Source organism: Neomonachus schauinslandi, chromosome 15, assembly GCF_002201575.2.
Source record: "Neomonachus schauinslandi chromosome 15, ASM220157v2, whole genome shotgun sequence".
NCBI lineage: Eukaryota > Metazoa > Chordata > Mammalia > Carnivora > Phocidae > Neomonachus > Neomonachus schauinslandi.
The window spans coordinates 36,587,339-36,604,873 of NC_058417.1; the positions used below are offsets into that span (position 1 = coordinate 36,587,339).

A 17,535-nucleotide genomic window follows, 5' to 3' on the forward strand; every position below is an offset into this window, starting at 1 on the left:
ATAAAATGCAGATTAAGGGAAGCCTGGGTAGCTCAGTCCATTAAGCATCCGACTCTTGACTCTTGGTGTCTCTCTCTCTCCCTCTTTCTCTCTCTCTCTATATATATGTACATATATATATATCAAATCAATCAATAAATCTTTTTAAAATGCAGATTAAAAATGTATTAGCCTTTTTTCATTTTTATTAAAATGTATTCATGTTATTTTGTTCATCAATTCTCTGCCTTTTTTCTTAGTACTTCTCATTGGCCTAGAATTTCTCATGATTTTTCTTTATCCTCAGTCTAACAAGATTTCTTCCACAAATGTTTACACATTTGTATAAATGTCTGGTCTGTTACCCAGATTAAAAGGTTTTTATTTTTTAAAGACTTTAAAAAGTCGGAGTGCCAAAAAGAGTCCCTCAAGATCTTCTGAACATTGTCTCCTGTGCTGGTTTGCCAACTGCAGATGTGTGATTTCTTTCCTTTTCTGACCTCCTCAGTCTAGCTCCAGCTGTCCCTGTTTTGTTTTCTGGCTTCTTCTGTCACAGCTTGTTGAAGAATTTGACCAAGTTCGTGCTGTTCACCCCTTTCTTTCATCTCATATCCAATTTATTCCTCCACGAAATTAACGCTGTCCGATCGGTCTCTGTATCTCTGAAACTTTCAGATCCTAAGTCTATTACTATTCATGATTTAGAATTTTTCACCTTACATGTGTTATATGTGTTGGTGTAAATTCCTTAATAAATGAAGCAAGAGGACAGAAAAGTGGAGGAACAAGTGTAAACTCAGGTGGGTATCGAGTAGAACCACAGCAGTTAGAGAATTAGATAAGCCTGTCCCCAAGAGACTAACAGAGGAAGAGTCACCGAAACCAACTTCCCTGTTAGTGTCATGCTCAGAAGTTGAACACTGCAGGCTGGACACCTCAAACTGACTGTCACTTACTGACTGGGTCCTGAAAAATGAGAAAAAAGCAAAAAACGACCCAGAAACACAAGAAGCTAAGGAAAAACTGTAAGGAGCTTATTAAGGAAGGCCACAGGAGCCAAAAACAAAGGAGATTTAGGACCAGTGACCACCAGACAGGAGAATACTACCTTCTCCAACCCTCCCTGCAAAACCTTTCCCCTGTGTATGTTTGAGGCATTGTGAAGTGTGTTTGTCACTTTTCTGCAAAGGCACATATGCCAGCAAACTATGAGTGAATTGGAATTGCAGATGGCGCTTCACCATCCCCAGCCTTCAAATACTAAATTTTCTCCAACCTCATCCACCCAACACCCCTGGGCTCTTGTCACAGGTACTTCAATGGAGGAACCTGGTAAACCTAACCCTGCCTGAAATTCACCGCTGGTAGCTGTCAGTCTCTAGGCTGGAGTTTGGTCCCTTTTCCAAACAATTGAAAAGAACTTGAATTGAAAGGAAAAGGGAGGATGGGAAACATCCACAGTCTTTGGGACAGGTGGGGGTTGAACAAAGATGTTTTTTTTAAAAAATCACTGATTTTCATTTCAGCTTGGTTTAGCAAGAAACCAAGCCTGCTGCCCATAATGAAAGTTCATGGGCACCTGGTTGGTTCTGCTGGGGCTGCAGCCTTTTTGCAGTGAAATTGTGTGGCCTCTTGTGCTATTCGCCTTCTGCTGTGGTGTTGCCAAGTGATTTCTCCAATTCTCTTTTCTCGGTGGGCTAGAACGCAGCTGATTAAATAGGCCATGACTCACATAAGCTCCCGTGTCTTTTTTATTGACTCCTTTATGGAAATGTATCACACTCTAAAGGGTCCGCATTGTTGTTGCTGTGCATAGCTGACTGAGGAGTCATGTTTAGCGCTGAGAGATGGAATCCTACTCTGTCATTTTTTACTGCAGAGTTGGGTATGGGTGGGATACAAGGGTTTAAAGGCATCTGGATGAGGAGAGAAGGATGTCTGAGAATTTCTTTTATCTTCATCTGCCATGAAAGTTGGGTGGCCATCACTTCTAGGTAACACTTCTCTACTGATCTTATCTTTATGGCCCCACATCCTTCAGCTAAGTGAATCTTTTCTTTATATGGGCTATTCTGGGAGATTTAGTTAAGTGCCATGGTAGAGAGAGATTATGACATGAATGTAATTCTGTTTTGTGCTGATACAATGTGATACATCCTTAGGTTTATCCAAGAAGGCCATTTATTCCCAATAAATCTAAATCATTTCTATTTTTTCATTAAGATGGTGATATCTTTTTTTCAGGTAATGGACAAAAAGCCTCGATTTTTTAAAAAAATTGTATCCTTAAATATAAATGTTTTTGACTTAAAATAGCAACTCATGCAATTCTTTGTGGCTTCTTCCTATTTTTATTGTCATCCTGCAAAGCATTTGCATACTTTCTATTAGGCATGAAGTAGCTCTGCAGATCTGTTCACTTGCAGGAGGTGCGGATTCAGGCATACAAGACTCCTCCTGCCTCATCACCCCAGGACCATGACTAACGTTGTGCATCCTCAAGATCACTGGTTCTTGATCAGTAGGACACTGAGCTGACACTGAAAGAAGAGACAGCTTGATTGCCACAATGGCTTCCCATCTTGGTTGTCTGGATTTTTTTGATAGATCATGGAGTTAATGAAACTGAGCTTGGCGTCAACATACATTGAGAACAATTCTGTTGTTATACTCACCACACAGTGCCTTGTACACAGGAGACAATCACTAGAAATCAAGATTGATTTGATTTGATTTCCTAATTTTTTTCCATAGCCATTTCAAACTTCGCCTATCATCCCATTTTGTCCACTGCCCTTAAGGGAAACCAGGCAAGAGAGTTCATCAGTACCAATTCCTTCTAATAAGAAAGCAACATAACACATCTTGCTAAAAACGCAGCACATTAAAATACCGCATTTCTAGCTCTGGTACTCTTCAGAATCTGTTGGTGAATGACCAAGAGAGAAAATTCAGCAACTCATTCCCTGCCCAATTTTAGCAAACCAAGTGTGACTCTTCGGGAGAGAAGGTGGTGACGGGACTGACCCTAGTTTCCTAGAATTCATGACTTAGAGTTCAAACATCTCTGCAGCATTGTGTCTTTGTTTTCTTGGTGGTGGCATTCTTGGGTTTCGGTTGGTGGGGAGAGAAAAGCCTCATGCTGATAATGTACTGAAAGTAAATGAAATTAAATAAGCGAAGCAGTGCTCATCACTACTTCCTTCCCCCCTGGGTAATTCAATTCAAGCTCTCTCTCTGATGGCAACTCGCAGGGACTGTCTCTGTCACCCCGCTGGGGCCTGGAGTCTTAACATCTAAATAAAAGTTTCACTCAAGCATTTTTTATGCTCCTGCCAGCAGGATCAGTGAGCTGGTGTGGGCACATTAATGTAATATTCATACTCACAGACTCTCCCTGCACACGAGGCAATGTCTTCCCATTTTCATAATTATAGATGTTCCATAAAATGGCATTTAGATTTGCATTAAAAAAGGAGGTTTGAATTCTAATAGAACGTTTAACATGTCTTTTATGATTCAGACTCTCGGCATCTTTAACAAGAAGCTGTGTCTCTAAGTTTAACAAGACCTTAAAAAAGGAAAAAGAAAAGAAAAAACCTGGAAGAAAGGATGGGTCCTCCAAGCTTAGGAGATCCTGTTTTTCTCATCCCCTCTGTCTTTCATTTAATTTTTAGGCCTCTAGGAGCAATTTTTGACAGTGCTGCAGAGAGGATGGGGTCTCCTGCAAAGGGTCTTCCTGCTGAGCCATGCCGGGTCCTCGACCCAGCCCCTCCACCCTCAGTGGCTCAGTTTCTGTTTTCTTGGAGAGCATTTTCAGAGAGGTATTAGAATTTTCAGAGGGGTGGGAGAAATGAAAGGATCCTAGACAAATGAACTTCCCTTTGCGCTGTTCATCTCATGTGTGCACCCTGAGACCCATCTGGGAGGATTTATAGCAGCCACAGAGCTTGCTAACTGCAGAGCACACAAATGAAAATAGTCCATGACAAGGAAGTTGGCAGTAAGGACAAATAGAAAGAATCAGGCACTTTGACACACGGAAAAAGAAAAACTCTTTGGATCTCTATGTTTAAAACTAAGTTTGAAACTGCTTAGAAGCAAAAGGTAAAATCTTAGTTGCATTTTAAATTGTCTGAAAATGTTATTTTTAAACAAGAAATATTTTAAACAAGAAGTAAGTGCCAGCTCGTAGCCCTCCTGAGTGTTAGTTGTAGATTTAAAAAAAAAAAAATTGTGCAATTGAAAAAACAATTATTTCACCCAAAAGTCTCAAGATATTGTATAGGTGACCCAGTTGATTCATATGGGGTTGTGCCTTAATTTGGTTTGTATTTTGTTTTGATTTCTAAATCTATTAAGGGAAACCTAAAGAGCTTTGGTTTTGGAGACTAAAAAGAACAAACAGTAGGATTCTGCCAGGCCACTACCTTTATTTCTCCTAATTAAGAAATATGGGGGTGCCTGGGTGGCTCAGTCGTTAAGCGTCTGCCTTCGGCTCAGGTCGTGATCCCGGGGTCCTGGGATTGAGCTCCGCATCGGGCTCCCTGCTTGGCGGGAAGCCTGCTTCTCCCTCTCCCACTCCCCCTGCTTGTGTTCCCTCTCTCGCTATCTCTCTCTGTCAAATAAATAAATAAAATCTTTAAAAAAAAAGAAAGAAATATGGACTTGGGGGCACCTGGCTGGCTCTGTCGGAAGAGCACGCAACTCTTGATCTGGGGGTCATGAGTTCGAGCCCCATGTTGGGTATAGAGATTACTAAAAAAAAAAATAAACTTTAAAAATAGAAATATGGACTTGTATTTTTTAAAGAGTTTTTTATTGTTGCTGTTCTTGTTTCATTTTATTTTTTGAGGAGTCAATTCCTTCTCTTTTGTCCTTTTCCCCTCACTTCTGTGAAATAAGTGTAAACCCCAGTAGTGAAAGATGGATCAGGATCTTGACTTCTCAATAAATTTGTACCTAACGAGGCTAACTGAAACTCAAGGATGTGAGCAGCATACGTTTATTTTTTTAAGATTTTATTTATTTGTTTAAGAGACAGAATGAGAGAGAGAGAGTATAGGAGCAGGGGCAGAGGGAGAGGGAGAAGCAGACTCCCCTGCTGAGCAGGGAGCCCGACACGGGGCTCCATCCCAGGACCCTGAGATCACGACCTGAGCCGAAGGCAGACGCTTAACCGACTGAGCCACCCAGGTGCCCCAGCAGCATATGTTTAAAGGCCGATGTCAGTTCCAGAGTCTTCTCTTGGTAAAGGCTTCAACCCTTCTTAGACTCTTTTCCATACTTGGACAAAACCAGGATATGGCACTTACTGCCAGTTCAGCCTGCATAGCCCTTCTTTGTGCAAACTTAATAAAATTTATGTTCACGAGGTGGCTTTCTGTTTTGTTGTTGTTGTTGTTGTTGTTTTAAGAGTGAGTGTGTGTTTATTGCTCTCACGGAGGTGGCTGCATTCATGGTGAACTCTATCACTCATTAAGCTTCTTTCTGCTGGTAGCTATTCATTTGACTTTTGATTATCTCGATGTGGATTATCCAATTTGGAGCTTATAATCCACAGCAAATTCTTAATTCTCTAGAGTCCTTTTCTTGCCAATCCATACATATTTTAGGCTACTTCCTCTTGCACAAACTAATGTAGGTATCAATCATTATAAGTGATTTTAGCATTAGATATAATTAGGAAGAGAAAATTTACCTTTTCCCCCCAATCATATAAAAATTGTTTTATTTTGTGCTGTGTTTAAGCAGCTGCCCTTCTGCACCCCCTTCATTAATGTGGAACATCTAAAGGAACCTAAATAAATGAAAATTCTGTCAGGTTTCAACAGCGCATTCTGCTGTTTTCCTTTTAGGAGTGGAAGACATCATAAGAGGAGCTCAAGAACTTGATAACATCATCAAGCAAGGATACTTGGAGAAGAAAAGCAAAGGTACTGACCAGACCCACAAGTCTCAGAACATTCCAGGAAGGGAAGGGAAATGAGGAAAAAGAGGGCTAACATAGCAGGTGCTTTTTCTATGCCCAGTTCTGTGCTCAGGAGGGGGAAGGCCAAAAGGAAGGTGGGAGAGGAAAAGAAATCTGGTGTTTGTGCATAGACTGAAGAGAGATGCCCCAAAATCTTCAGCCGATTGTGAGCTTCATCAGCATAGGAACCCGTTCTGCTTTGTTCACCTGGTACACAACAGGTGCTTAATAAAAATACTTGTTGAATGAATGAGTGATGATATTCTTGTTCTCATCTCTCAGGATGCTCCTGTAGAGTAAAACTATGTTGCCGAAGTGTAATTTTACATCCTGTGTGAAGCAACCCAGTTTCACAATTCAGAGGAGCCTCACTCTCGGCCTGTCACTCACTGGATTAAAATAGATACTGCTACCCTAACTAAGCCCGGGGTCCCAGGTTTAACCCTCAAAAGGCAAATTGCCTTAGTACAATGAAAGCCTTTCTCATGCCCGTGGCCTGGAGCATCAGCTAGGTTTGCTAAAAGGCACCACATGAAAGTATCACAGAGAATTTGAAAAGTACTGGATGAGATTAGAACCTGAGAGCCATAAAGGAAGATAGATAGTGGGACTGCCGTGAGGGCCAGAACAGGCAAACCCTGTTTAGAATTTGGACCTTTAACTGAGCGAGCCCTCTGGACTCTGAGTCAATATGGGATAGCCTGTGGGAGTGAAAGGGAGGAGTTTACAGTCCATTAACCTAGGAAATAAAACAATAACACACTGGACTGTGTGTTGGACTTTACAGACGCGTCAGTGGTTGTAGCTACCTGAATTTATGTCCCTTACCGCTGTTCCGTTTAGATCATAGTTTCTTTGGATCAGAGTGGCAGAAGCGATGGTGTGTGGTCAGCAGAGGCCTCTTCTACTACTATGCTAATGAGAAAAGTAAGTGTTCTTCATTTGCACAGCAGCATCTCCCTCCTGGATGCAAGCACTTCGTAAATTCTCAAGCACTTAGATCTCAAGATAGCAGTCTTTAACTAACACCCATAAAGGGAGATGCTTGGGAAAGAAAGAGACTTGGGTAAGTAATACCTCGCCCATCCCCAAAAACTCAGATGCCAATTTAGAAATTATTTCCCCTTTAAACACTAGGATCGTGTGGTCAGCATATCAAAAGGTTATCTTTGGGGTGCCTAGGTGGCTCAGTCGGTTAAGTGTCCAACTCTTGGGTTCAGCTCAGGTCATGATCTCAGGGGTCATGGTCTCATGGGTCATGGGATCAAAACCCCAGGTGGGGTTCTGCACTCAGCGGGGAGTCTGCTTGAAGGTTCTCTCCCTCTGCCCCTCCCCCTATTCATGTGGACACACGTGCTCACGCTCTCTCAAATAAACTCTTTAGATCTTATAAATCTTTCAAATATATAAATCTTTAAAAAAATAAAATGTTAAAAAGTTATCTTTTATTATGACTAATAACATAATATTATCAAGGTTGAACACTTTGGCATTTTTTTTTAAGAACCTCAAACTCTTTTTTTTTTTTAAGATTTTATTTATTTATTTAATTGACAGAGAGAGAGAGACACAGCGAGAGAAGGAACACAAGCAGGGGGAGGGGGAGAGGGAGAAGCAGGCTTCCCGCCAAGCAGGGAGCCCGATGCGGGGCTCGATCCCAGGACTATGGGACCATGACCTGAGCCGAAGGCAGATGCTTAACCAACTGAGCCACCCAGGCGCCCCAAGAACCTCAAACTCTTTATAGATGTTAATAATATAGTTAAAATATTGAGAAAAAATCTGAGAAGGATTTGAACAGCTTACCAACAGCCCAGAAATAGAACCCTTGGGTCCAAACTCTCTAAGAATATGCTCTCAACTTTATCTCACGCATACTGGGAAGTAGTCCAGTGGACATCCCTAGAGTCATGGAGTGTTGAGACCCAAACGGTTGCTGTGCCCAAGAGACACCCTCCAGCCAGATGGCAGCAGCAGTGAAGTGTTGACTCAGGCCAGAGGCAGCTTCTTAATGAGCCACCACTGAGTCAATCAAGCACAACACTGATATGCGATCCGTAAAAGACCTCCCATCCATGCTTAACCGTGTCGCTAAGTTCATGAGAAGGAACAGGATATAAGCACAAGTTGGAGGCAGCTACAACTAAATACAAGTTAAAAATTATCATTGTAAGTGAACACAAACTTTCAAAGAGGGGACACCCTCCTGCAGACTCTAACTAGCCCCAGGAATAATTCTATGAAGCAAGAGAGAAATTAAAAAAGCAACACATCAATTCTTGTGGGGGCTTTCCCAAATGGCACAGAGGCCAGTTATTCCGAGTAAACCCTTCATCTTCCTTCCAATCATTCCCTGTTTCTCCCCTCTTCCTTCCTTCCCAGGATTATGCATCTCCCAATGCCTAGATATCCAGTCCCAGGGAATAATCAGATATCTACCCAATTGCCTTTGGACTTCCCATACCTTTGGTATTAAGATAGTAGAAAGAACTGCAACTTTGCTAAATGACTTGGGATCCTTAAGATTTGCCCTTGGGCTTTAAGGCAGTTGGCTCACCCTGCTTTTCTGCCTACCACAGGTATCACTGACTTCATCTTGGGTTCACCCTCTTATATTCCTCGGAGACTTTCCCATGTAGGGGTGAAGTGTGAAGCACTACTTGGCAATCATAGCCGCATAGCTCAAAACCATCCCCAGCTTCCGTCCAACCCCCAGACCACTCTCCAGCCCAGCAACCACAATTTCTTCCCTGAATTCTAGGTGTACAAGCCAGCCAGGTACTATTTTCTTATTTTAAACCTTCAAACTCATATAACATTTACATCATTGTAAAAATGTTCTTCATTTCCCTTGCATTAAATAAGTATTTGGCATATCTGAACATAAAGCCAGGTATCATGTTCAATCATTCAGAATCCTCTATACTCAAGGTGAGAGAGTGGGAGAGGGAGAGACGTGGAGACTTTTATGGACCATTTTGCCGTCAGGGTGAAATAAAACCTGGTGACCAAAGAAACAACAAAACATTTTAGTGGCCAGTTAGAACAAGGAGAGATACTTTAACAAAAAAGATTCTGGTGTCAAAAAGCACTGTTGCATGGCTCCCTTCTTGCCAGTTACTTCTTATTGTGCCCAAGACATTTTTCTTAGCAAGTATAGAGTGTTTGTGTATTTCTTTTAGCTCAACCAGGTAAGGATAGAGTCTTTCTCTTTTCTTTTCCTAATACTGTCATCCCACTGCCACCTTATCATCATCATCCTCAAAAAGCATGTATTAAACAATCCATTGCACATGATACAGGACACAAATCATCACCCAGACACTGTGGTTCCACTCCTCTGTATGTTCTGCCTGAACCACACCAGGAGGACACAAAATCATTGGAAACAAGATCCTCTTTTCCCATTCCTAATAGTTTATTAAAAAAAAAAAAAAAAAAAAAAGGAGCGACAGACAGAGTGGTCTCTCCTTGCCTTCCCTTAATCCTGTTCTTCCTTCTTCATCGCCCAATGATAATTAACAGTACTACTTCCCAATTTGACCTCTGGGAAGGGGGATAAAATACTGAGATTTAATTATTCTCCCTCTAGCACCAATTCCGACCTGGCCAGCAGGAGGGGGAGAGCAGTCTAGCCCAAATGCTACATAGGGCAGAGGAAGAGATCCCAGGAACTCATCACGCCCCCCACACTGCTGTCCCTCCCCTCAAATGTGAGCTCTGCCGGCCCTGATGATAATATGCTACAGTTCTCTAACAGCCTTCAAGAGCCTCACATTTACAGCCACACTCTCCCTGCTGTAATAATTCCTTCCTTCTGTTATTATAGATCTCTTAACATTCTAATAAATTCTCTGTCTCTGTTGTACTCTTCTGGCAAAATAACCTTTCATGTTGCATTTCCCTAGCTTGGCAGTGATCTCTGCCTCGCTGTCACAGTAGCCTCTTCTTAAGCTTCCTTAATAACCTTTCCTTGACTGTTGTGTTTCCTCGGGGATGTAACAGCTGTTTCCATGCTTTTATTTTACATTCCAGAGAAGATGCCTTCCCTCGGTGGTTGCATCTCTCTGGGGATACAGGGAGCTTTCCTGTCTTGCAGGCAAGCAGCCCAAAGGGACCTTTCTCATTAAGGGCTACAGTGTACGGATGGCCCCCTACCTGCGAAAAGATTCCAAGAAAGAGTCCTGCTTTGAACTGACCTCCCAGGATAGGCGCAGCTATGAGGTAGGATGAGCCGAGGAGATGATGATCCTCATTTGTGTTGGAGTTCCGTTCCACGCGGCATGTGAGCTGGGGGTGCTATGCTGGGTTCCATCCTTTCTCTGTTACCTGCTCACTTCTTACCAGGACCTTCTTTCTTGACATGTCTTCACCTTTGCTATATGATGCCCTCCTTCCTCCTCTCTCTTGTCACTCTCATCCCAGATACTGCCTTTGGTTGGCTTCCGCCCCTCACCCCCCGCCGTCCCAGTCTCACTCCATAGGTGAGAGTCTTGTCTATTGGACCACACAATCCAATTCCTTATTCAACATGTCTGATTTCACACCTTCAATTCCCATTCTCTTTATTTTTTTTAACTATCTTTACTTCCTTCCATGAAACCCAGAAAAAGAAAAATCTGACTGTAGAATGAAAAATAAGTTACTTTCCCATATTCATCTTGCTATCCAAAATAATTTTCCTGTGTGTAGAAGCATTGTATATCTCTGGAAGGACTCCCAAGACATTGGTGACAATGATTAGTGAGTAGTAACAGTGATAACTGGAGGGACTAGAGTACCTGGGTTGGGGTGGGAAAGGCTTATTCTTCACTGTGTTCATTTTTATACATTTTGACACAATATAATAGGTAATATAATAAGTAAGGCATTTATTAACTAAAGCAATTTTTAAAAATTCTGACTATGGGAATGTCATGATTTTCTCCACAAATATATTTTTACATGTGTGTGTGTATAAATATATATATACAAACAAATATTATTTCCTGCTTGTTGGTCATTTTTATCTCATCACAGTTTTACTAAAGCAATTTGGAAAATTTTTAGCTAACTTATGAAAAAGAGAAAAGACATGCTAAGGTTAATATTAACCACTTGAGTAACCTTTGACTCTTCAAATGCTTCTCAGTACTCATCCTTTTATGTTTCTACAGTATCTTAAACCTCGTTTTGATAAAACAAGCAGGTCTTCAATATGGAATTTCAAAAAAAGTTTTTTTTTATTTAAACTAAACTTTTCTAGAGAGTCCTTCATAGATATATACATAACAGATGTATGCACTGGGCATGTATCTAAGTTATTTTTATTATTCAGTATTGATGGTGTCTCCTCCAGATAAAAATTTATATGACAAGTCTAAATCAATTTCCTTAGACATTTCTTATGGAAGTGAGTTTTTAAGAAATCAAGAATGACAATGTCTATTAATAAGTATTAAGCAGGAACTAGGTTTATTATACGGCACATATCTTTATCTTACCCTAATGGCCAGATAATAAAAATGTTTTTCAGGAACAGTCATTTCAAGTTGATTCATTTAAAATAAAAAAATGCTAAGGCTTGGTGCTTGACTGGCTTGTTTTGTGAATCAGAATGTAGAGTTTGTTTACTTCTTCTTTTCTTTGGCCCATTGAATCCAAATCATTATCATGGTCCGTGGATTCTTCACCTACAATATCCTTTGGCTCGTCCCCTTCTTATTTATTCCCACCGCCATCACAATAGTTGTCCCAACCACTTCCCCCAGAGGACCAATGAAATAGCCTTCTAGCTGGTCTCCTGTCTCTAGTATCTCCCTTTTCTAATCCCTACTCCCCACAACTCTTGAAAGAATCTCCCACACCTTTTGCTAGAATTTACAGTGGTTTGCTCTTGCCTACATTTTAAGTCTGAACACCTAGTACTCAGAGCTCCTTCACCAACTCCTCCCGGACTGGCAACATTCCCACATCACCTGTTACTGTTCTTCGGTCAAGTTGATCTGCCTACCTTCCCCCATACAGAGTGGTCTCATTCCTAATCTCCTGAACATGGTTCCCTCCACCAGGCAGTTTCCACCAACTCTTTTAAAATCCGACCAAAACAGTATTATTTGCACCAGCTTCCCTGGCTTTACTCCAGGCAAGTGCTCCTGTGCTCTCTCAGCATCCGACTGTTCTCAGATGCACCTACTTCGTGGGTTCCCATCTCAAGTGTGTATCTTGTCTTCATAACTGATACACTGTTCTTTAAAGTCAGGAGTTTGGGTTTGCCTTTTTGTTTGTTTGTTTGTTTGGTAACCTTTTCTCAAAAAAATGCCTGATGAATGCATGGATAATCGAATGAATGCATGTGAATGTGAAGGTCTGGACTCAAATAGTAGTCAACATTGGGTATACAGATGAAGGGAAATATCACTTTGAGCAAGGTTTCGATCTTTTTTCTAAATATTAAGCAGACAGAGAATCCTCAGCTTTCAACCTGACTCTGCAACTTGACTCACAGGCTCTTCTCTTTGAACCTCCCTCTAGGATTCATGGAAATTTTATGAATTCATGAAGGTAATAAATTAATTCACTAATTTTTCTCTAGTTTACAGCTGCTAATCCAGCTGAAGCCAGAGACTGGGTGGATCAAATCAGTTTCTTGTTAAAGGGTAAGTATCCTTATTACAGAAACAACACTTAAGTGGATTTGCAGTTGAAGTTATATTGCATAAATATAATCCACAGTCTTCAATCTGTATTTTCTTTTCTGTTCGTTCTCCCTTCTACCATCCCTTATATTATAACAACAAATAGTACCATGTATGAATCATAAGATAAAGAAACCATCAACCTGGAGATGACCTCTGTAGTATTCGTAATCACTAGAAAAAGAACTTCTGAAAACCAGCTCAGCTCCATTCGGTGCCTCACAACCCCTTATGTTCTGGAAAACAAATTCATGATATCAAATGTAAAGTCACCTAGATGCAATTTAGGCCCCAAATCTTCTTGTTTGAAACTTAGCAGGAAGTAGAAATCTATACTTGTCAAGGTGGCCTTCATCAACATGGACATTAAAAGCAAACTGTTCTGGGGCACCTGGGTGGCTCAGTCGGTTAAGCGACTGCCTTCGGCTCAGGTCATGATCCTGGAGTCCCGGGATCGAGTCCCGCATCGGGCTCCCTGCTCGGCAGGGAGCCTGCTTCTCCCTCTGACCCTCCCCCCTCTCATGAGCTCTCTCTCTCTCTCATTCTGTCTCAAATAAATAAATAAAATCTTTAAAAAAATATATTAAAAAAAAAAAAAGCAAACTGTTCTTACCCAAACCACAATAAAATGTCCCTTGCTTTGGGATGGGAAGAGTCCTGCCTGAAGATGTTAAATGACTGCTCTTAGAGTACCCTCTGCTGGCCAGCCTCCAGGCACAGCAGTGAGAGTGGCCCAGGAAGGCTTATCTGGGAGTGGCCTGACAGGTAGAAACAGCCAACCTGAGTCCGTCACTTGGCATCAGATAACCCAGGATAGACCCTCGTGGCAGGACCCTGCCACTGCAGAAAGGCAGAAACGCCAACGTTGTACATGGCCCAAGACCTAGGGAGAAGCACACCAGCCTAAAAACACCAAGCCTTTTCGTCTCCATTTTTTTTTTATTCTGCTATAAGATTTTATTGTGGATAAAAAGAAGGAAGCACCAGAGCTTTAATTACAAGAATTGCCTATTTTACTCAGTTTATGCCTTTGCTATCACAAAAACAAACTATTGCATCTACCAAGAGCGTCACGTATAATAGACTGGAGCTAGGCAAACATGAACATTGATGGCAAGACTACAGGGTACACTCTCATCTAGGTGCCTTGGATTTATGCGTGTAATATACCCCTAAGTGTGTAAACCTCAATAAAACTCAAAGCAGCTTTATTGAGCTGTACCCTGTGGTACGTTCAGAATCCCACATTGAAGAAATTATTCATTCCATTTTATTTCAAAACAAACAAAATAATAACATATGGTTTAAGTCACAAATGTGTCTTTGATCCCTTCCTCATATGAGGTGGCACCAGAATTCCGATGAAAATTGTTGCAAAATCTTTATTAAATGCCTAATCAAGCCAAACAGTTTTATTGTGTTTTGAAATGAACATCGGATGTCTCTCCATCCATTCCTTCCCCAGAGTACCCTGACTGCACTCCCCCATCCTGCAGAGTCCCCTCAGCAGGGTTTCAGAGAGCCTTCTGTACTAGACATCCGAGAGCGAACCTTCCCAGTTCCCCATTAAAATAAAAAACCAATCTCCCTCTCCTGCCCTGTGCTGCCCAGTGCTGTAACGGCTCAACATCCTCTCTGCAGTGACCCACTTTGAGGTCAGCCAGACTACACAGTTACAAAATGACATGGTAACCCCGTGGCTCAGCCATTCCATTTGGTCTCGCACAACTGTTATATTTTTCTGTATCTCACTTTCCCTTCTTCCACTCTTGCCCGTTTTTCTCTTTACAAACAAACTTGTCTGACATTCTGCAGTGAGATCATGGGGGTGACGAGCTTCTGACAGCTCGGCTACCCTCTGGGAGCCACCATCGCTCCCAGGGCTCTGCCCACCCTGGGGAGCCACAGGCCATCCCCCTGCCCTTTCTCTACTCAGGGAACAGTGCACGGGGTGCTGGCATTTCCTCTTGCACCTTCTTCTCAACCCTTCGCCTCTTGTGCTCATTCGCACACTCCTACTTTTCAGAGCTGCTTCATCCTGATCAAGTTTTATTGCAAGGAAGGATTTATGTTGATGGTTTAAACCTGACACAGTGCTAGTCTGGCCTTTCCTGTAGATTTCCTGGCACCAAGGCCCACATTAGAAATAACAGCACTTAACCCAGCGTTTCATTTTCTTTTGACATATCTTATTCTCATCCCTCCGCCTCCTTCTCCCTCTTCCCTTCCCTGCCTTATTCTTTCCTTTTTTTCTCCCCATCTGGATTCATTCTCATCTCTGCCCTGGCAGATCTGAGCTCCTTAACCATTCCATGTGAAGAGGAGGAGGAAGAGGAGGAAGAGGAAGAGACGTATGATGATATCGATGGTTTTGATGCCCCAAATTCCGGTTCCCAGTGCAGACTTGTCATCTTGCCTGGGAGTCTGGGGCTAAAAGAGCCCACAAAGGAGACAGAAGAAGATATTTATGAAGTCTTACCAGGTGAGAAATTTTGTCTTCTGATTATCTTCTATTAGTTTCAGAAATTCTTGACCTGGTGGAAGAATGTAAGTTTGAAACCTCCAGAGGAAGCCCAATCTCTGAAGAAAATAACATAGGGAAGCTTCAGTGGAGCTTCTATGATTCCCAGTACAAAAGCTCTCCCGTGCTCTGGGAGCAAGATGAATTGATCAGGGCATGTCTTTCACCTTTGCCATGCGAAGTAACTTATTACATATGTCAACAATAACTTAATTATTACATATGTCAACAAGGTTAAAGAGTCAAGTCTACTCATGTTGACCTCCATTGGTTTACTCTGGATCTTGAGGTGAGTCATCAAAACTCTCTAGTTTCAACTTCTTTTTTTTTTTTTTTAAAGATTTTATTTATTTATTTGAGACAGAGAATGAGATAGAGCATGAGAGGGTCAGAGGGAGAAGCAGACTCCCCGCCGAGCAGAGAGCCCAATGTGGGACTCGATCCTGGGACTCCAGGATCATGACCTGAGCCGAAGGCAGTCGCTTAACCAACTGAGCCACCCAGGCGCCCTAGTTTCAACTTCTTTTCTGGGTAAATGTGAGAGTGAATAAAGTCACCTCAAAATGATGAAGGTTATCAAAAGCCTAAAGGAGTACAAGTAAGTGCTGACAAACCTTGTCAGTAACCGAAGAAGACCCCAATGGAGTATAACCCATCAGTACCTGGTTCAGATATACCACAAATCTAATCGTCTCTCTTACACATAAACCTGTTTCCTCTGCCCACCATTACAGCAGGCCCATGTACATATTTCTTTTCTTCCAAAGGCATGATCACTGGCATCTCAAAAAATGTATAGTCATCACTGCTTCCACATAGCCCCTTCTTGTGGGAACAACAGCAGCTGTTGGACGGCGCGGAGCACAGTGGGGGTCAGACTGTGGAAAACCAAAGCCTGAGCCTCTTAATTGTGAGGTAGTTAGACCACAGGAACGCTGAATCTTCAAGTCCATTCAGAAAGATTGCTCCTGTGGAAATTTGCCAGGAGTTCAGTGCTTGCTGAGAAATTCGAGTTAAGCCGAAATTTATAGCAATTTAAACCTCGATCCCAGACGAACTTAGGAACTAAGGTGAATCTAACACTCGGGCCCCTGAAGACAGGACTGGTTGCTAAAAAGCAGGGTCAGTAAGCAACTTGCATTTCAAGGCTTCCTAAGAAGAAGGTCCAACCCTGTCCCAATGCTGCATTTGTCTCTTCCCTTGGGGGTGTGGGGGTGAGCCACGTCATTGCTTCCTGAGTCAAGGAGCCGGGCTGTGGCCCCATGTCTCCTTCTTGCTGAGGACTTCACCTACCTCCCCATCCACCAGGGAGAGCCTGCTTCTTCTCCTAGCACTTCCAGCCTCTGCCAGTCCCGACTTCCCCAGCCTTTTTGTTGTGTTTTATTATGCAAATGATATCTTGGTTGAGGTCGAGCCATTTCTTGTGTCTGAAGTTAAAAAAAAATGATAATTTCCTCAGCAAGTCATCGTCGTTAATGAAGTTTTACAAAAACAGATACAACCAAAGGAAAATAAAATTTCACAGGTGATAAATTTTTCCAATTTCCCTGGCAGAATTCGATAGGATTGTTAAATTAAGAGTGAAGGTGTCTGTTAGAAAGCAACGAGCAGTGATGGGTAATTTTATAGAGTGGAAAATTGAATCAAATTGCTACATTAAAACACAGCTCCTCTGAGAATCTTCCCTTTCACAGTCTGCTCCACTGCAACAGCAGGGTGCAGAAATGGATCTAATTCACAACACTCCCTTAAACGAGATGTACTCCCCAACATGGCCAGAATCTTCTTAGGGAGCTCACATTCTACTCACTCCCATCTAGGCTGGGGGAAATATCCAGGTGACACTCCACTTTGGGTTACAGCTGTGGAAGAGTGCTCTGGGAAAACCTCACTGAACCACTCAGCCTTCTAGGGAGCAAAGAAGGGCCTTTTCATGCACAGGTTTCGTTCTCAGAGGAACCAGAGAGGAGGGGGCTGATGCTCAGAGGTGCAGAGCAAAGGGCAGGAAAGAGAAGGAGCATCGGGAAATAAGATGATTTTGAGACCATCACCTTACCCCAGATGATAGGTCAATGAATGTATGACTGGCTTCTTAACGACCATCCTTCCCTTGCCTCCTCAACTCTTACCCTTGGCCATCCCGGCACTGCCGAGGGTCCCAGGGCATGCCTCCGAACTTCGCACCAGTTGAGATGTTAGATAGACTCTGGGGGCATGGACACTGGCCTGCTTTCCCGAGGAAAACCGCTTCGCCTATGCTCACAACTGTCCCCCGAAAGTGAGGAAGGCCACACTGCAGGAGATCCAGGGTGTCTTTCTTCATGTTAGGGAAACCGCAGCTAACTAACAGGTTCTTTCCCAAAAAGAACCATCTATCCATCCCAGTT

General features: G+C 42.4%; 1 protein-coding gene across 1 annotated transcript in view; it reads left to right on the forward strand.

Moving 5' to 3' along the window:
* SKAP1 (src kinase associated phosphoprotein 1) overlaps positions 1–17,535 on the forward strand; it is a 276,017-nt gene that overhangs the window by 220,100 nt on the left and 38,382 nt on the right. Inside the window, exons 5-9 of the mRNA XM_021704310.1 lie at positions 5,838–5,915; positions 6,794–6,877; positions 10,050–10,174; positions 12,525–12,588; positions 14,918–15,109. Of these exons, the coding sequence (XP_021559985.1) occupies positions 5,838–5,915; positions 6,794–6,877; positions 10,050–10,174; positions 12,525–12,588; positions 14,918–15,109 (543 nt within the window). The remainder of the gene's footprint in view (positions 1–5,837; positions 5,916–6,793; positions 6,878–10,049; positions 10,175–12,524; positions 12,589–14,917; positions 15,110–17,535) is intronic.